The sequence below is a fragment of the Charadrius vociferus genome, unplaced genomic scaffold (genome assembly GCF_000708025.1).
Source record: "Charadrius vociferus isolate BGI_N301 unplaced genomic scaffold, ASM70802v2 scaffold123, whole genome shotgun sequence".
Lineage (NCBI taxonomy): Eukaryota > Metazoa > Chordata > Aves > Charadriiformes > Charadriidae > Charadrius > Charadrius vociferus.
In genome coordinates, this window is record NW_009647425.1 from 724,374 (window position 1) to 727,457 (window position 3,084).

Sequence of the window (3,084 nt, forward strand, 5' to 3'; positions counted from 1 at the left end):
ATATTTCACATGTGCAGAGACTAGCGCAAAAAGCAATTTCAGTAGGAATCCCAAATTCAAAGTTTTCTTTGGAAATACATCGATTCTTTAAGAAATGACGTTGAGGTCTCTATTTAGAATCGAGCACTCTAACACTACCAAAGCAACTGCTTGCCCGACTGAGTGAATGAAGCTGTGCGTGCTATTTTCACAATATCCATTTACAAGACCATGCTTTGCTGAAACTCTGGGCAAAAGAGGTGACCATCACCCAGATATGATGACATCTCTGCTGTGACATTATTTGATAGGCGTTTGCCTAAGGACATAGCACAAATCAATTGATGTAGGACCTATACGCACAGTGATTACCTGCACTTCCTATAGATATTCCTATATTAATATATTTCTTCCCAATTAATTTCATTAATAATTTCATTATTAATTTACTGGATGTGCATGCCTCCTTACAAACAGCATAGTCCATGTCTAGCTTTGATACTGAGTTGCCAGGGGAGAATGCATTGGCAGCACTACGATGCACAGCTGTCCTGTATCTGAGTTTTCTATTTGCCCTACACCATAGCATCCTTAGAATTTTCCCTGTATAATGAAAGTGAGTCACAGACATTGCACCTACCAAGAAAATTAATGTGCTTTTTGCACTGCAACATTTTTAATAATACTGAGCATTAGAAACAATAATAATAAAATCTATTTTCTATGTTGAAATAAACAAATAACAATCAATTAATGTAACTGCTTTTGTCCAGAACAAACTCTGGCTTGTGGAATGGTGCTACAAATTATTATCGTAATTACAAAATTAATATTAGCTCGCATTAGACTAATTATTATTTAAAAATATTTGTCAATTTGTTAAGATCTACAGTCCATGCAATATGTCACTTTGGAAAACGAAACAACAGCTGATTTACATAAGCAAAAACCAGCATGAGACATGGCATGTGTTCCTTGCCTTCCCTAAGTGCTATAGAACATAATTATGATATTTATAAATGTGAATATAAATAAAGTAGAGATTCTAAAACCACTTAGAAGTATCTAACAGATCCTTTTTGTTCTAAGTATCAAGAACTGCATCAATGGCTAAGGGTTTTCCAATACCCTAGCACTGCAGAATGTTCTAAGTATGTGAAGACTCAGTCTTGCAACCCTTAATCCTGTGATCAAAGCCTAATGAAATTGCTCCCAGGTGGACAAAGTCTACCCATTTGGGTCCTAAGCTGGCATTTGCTGTAAAAGGATATCAGACTTTTTTCAATAGCAGAAAGTATCTTTGATTTAGTTTGCTTAGATATTTAATAGTGGGATTTGCCAGACCATCACTGAAGACACTAGTTCATCCTGTCGCTGCTGCTTAGTCTTCTTGTTCACTCTTCTGTGTCCTTGGCCACCAGAAATGACTAACACTGAACTTGCTTTCATTTTCTTGGATCTCTGTCTTTTACTTTTAAAGGAGATATTTTGATCCTTCAAAAGCTCATAAATGTTACTGTCCTCTGGCCTATGTTCTAGTGAACTCGATCCATGAGACAAAGTAAGGGATCCTGAAGATGACGACAAGTCACTTTTTTGTGCAATGGATCCCGCTGAACCCCCCAGCCAAATCGCAGTGTCATGGGTGTTACTAAGGGAAGAGCCTGGTCTTTCATTGTGCAGAACGTTCTTTTGGTCATTGTCTTTAGGTTCCGAGCCAGGAGGCAGGCTGTTCCTCAATTTATTTCTGTTCTTCTTGCTTATAGATGTAGCCATGACAAGAAACTTGACTGGGCCATTGTGTGCATGATATGACACCATTCCTCTTCCTGAAGCCAAAAGAGAAACACAATTAAAGAACATTATTTATTTTACCACAGTGTTCCATCATAATTAGTTCTTGAAATTTGCTCAGAAAAGCGTTTCTCTTAAACCTTATTACATGCATGCAGCCTGTCTTTTGCCTTGTGCGTACACAATTTACAGAAAAAAAATGTAAAAAAAAATAATCTGTTGTACCACAAGTGTTTTAGGACTGTACTAATAAGTCAGCTGGAACATGGCATTATGAATTTCAGTTGACTGACTTGTGTGTTGTTCTCACAACAGCATGAGTACAGAAATGCTGCTAACTTCTTTTTGTTGGCATTGACACAAATGTAACACTGAGTTTTCTCCAATAATCCACAAACAAAATATGTGGTTTTCAATTAATCCCATTGTACCGCTGTACCTCTCCAGAATAGCATAAGAACATCTGTTTCATTGTTACAGACCCCTCCACACTGTACAGCAGGAACTAAAACTCGTCCTTCTCAATGGCTGTCTAGTTACCATGGCAGATTCATAAAGAAATGAAAAAAAGGCATTCTTATTTTTTCTTTTTTTAAAAAAAGTATTTAAACAGTGGGATGTTGCTGGTACAAGGAAGATTTACACTGTGCAAATCATTAGAGTGTATGAAAAATAAATTGCAGATGACCAAATTCAGAAGGTGTAACAGTATCAGTATATGTGGCTTTTATAGCAAAAAAGAAGCGTTCTACAAAATCAGCTACAATATGTAAGAGAGCTAGGCTATCTAGGGAAAAACCCACAACCCTACAAATCACTCTGTCCATCCCTAACTTCCTAATGCATTCCAGATTATGATAAAAGATATTTTGCTTTTACAGAAATCGCAATGATATAAAGATGAATTATCACTATTGGAAGCACAACTGGAAAAAGTCACAATTTTTTAGTTCAAATTCCAAATGTGGTATCAAAGACTATAAAAATAGAGCTATGTAATGTAATGTTGCTGGATCTGTGAAATCTGACAAATCTTGACCCAAAATAAACGCAAGAATATACAGGTGACATAAACCACAGTAATCAAAACAGAAAATGGAAGAAAGATTTTTTTTTTTATTCTGCAAGGAGGCATTTTCTTGTATTGCGTTTATTTTCTCCTAATGTAGGTTCCATATTTTTTAAGGTGCATTTATCCTGTGTCATACTAGATTATTGCTGCATATTTTGCTGAACACAGAGGATTTCATTTTCATTTTGCAAAGTTACATAAGCTTTTTTTTTTCCTCCCCCAGCAGGGAGTTGCAAACA

At 36.1% G+C, this 3,084-nt stretch overlaps 1 protein-coding gene across 1 annotated transcript in view; it reads right to left on the minus strand.

The window, feature by feature from the left end:
• Positions 1-1,293: 1,293 nt before the first annotated feature.
• Positions 1,294-3,084, minus strand: part of ARHGEF10 (Rho guanine nucleotide exchange factor (GEF) 10) — an 83,562-nt gene continuing 81,771 nt past the window's right edge. The window contains exon 27 of the mRNA XM_009880531.1: positions 1,294-1,808. Within this exon, the coding sequence (XP_009878833.1) occupies positions 1,294-1,808 (515 nt within the window). The remainder of the gene's footprint in view (positions 1,809-3,084) is intronic.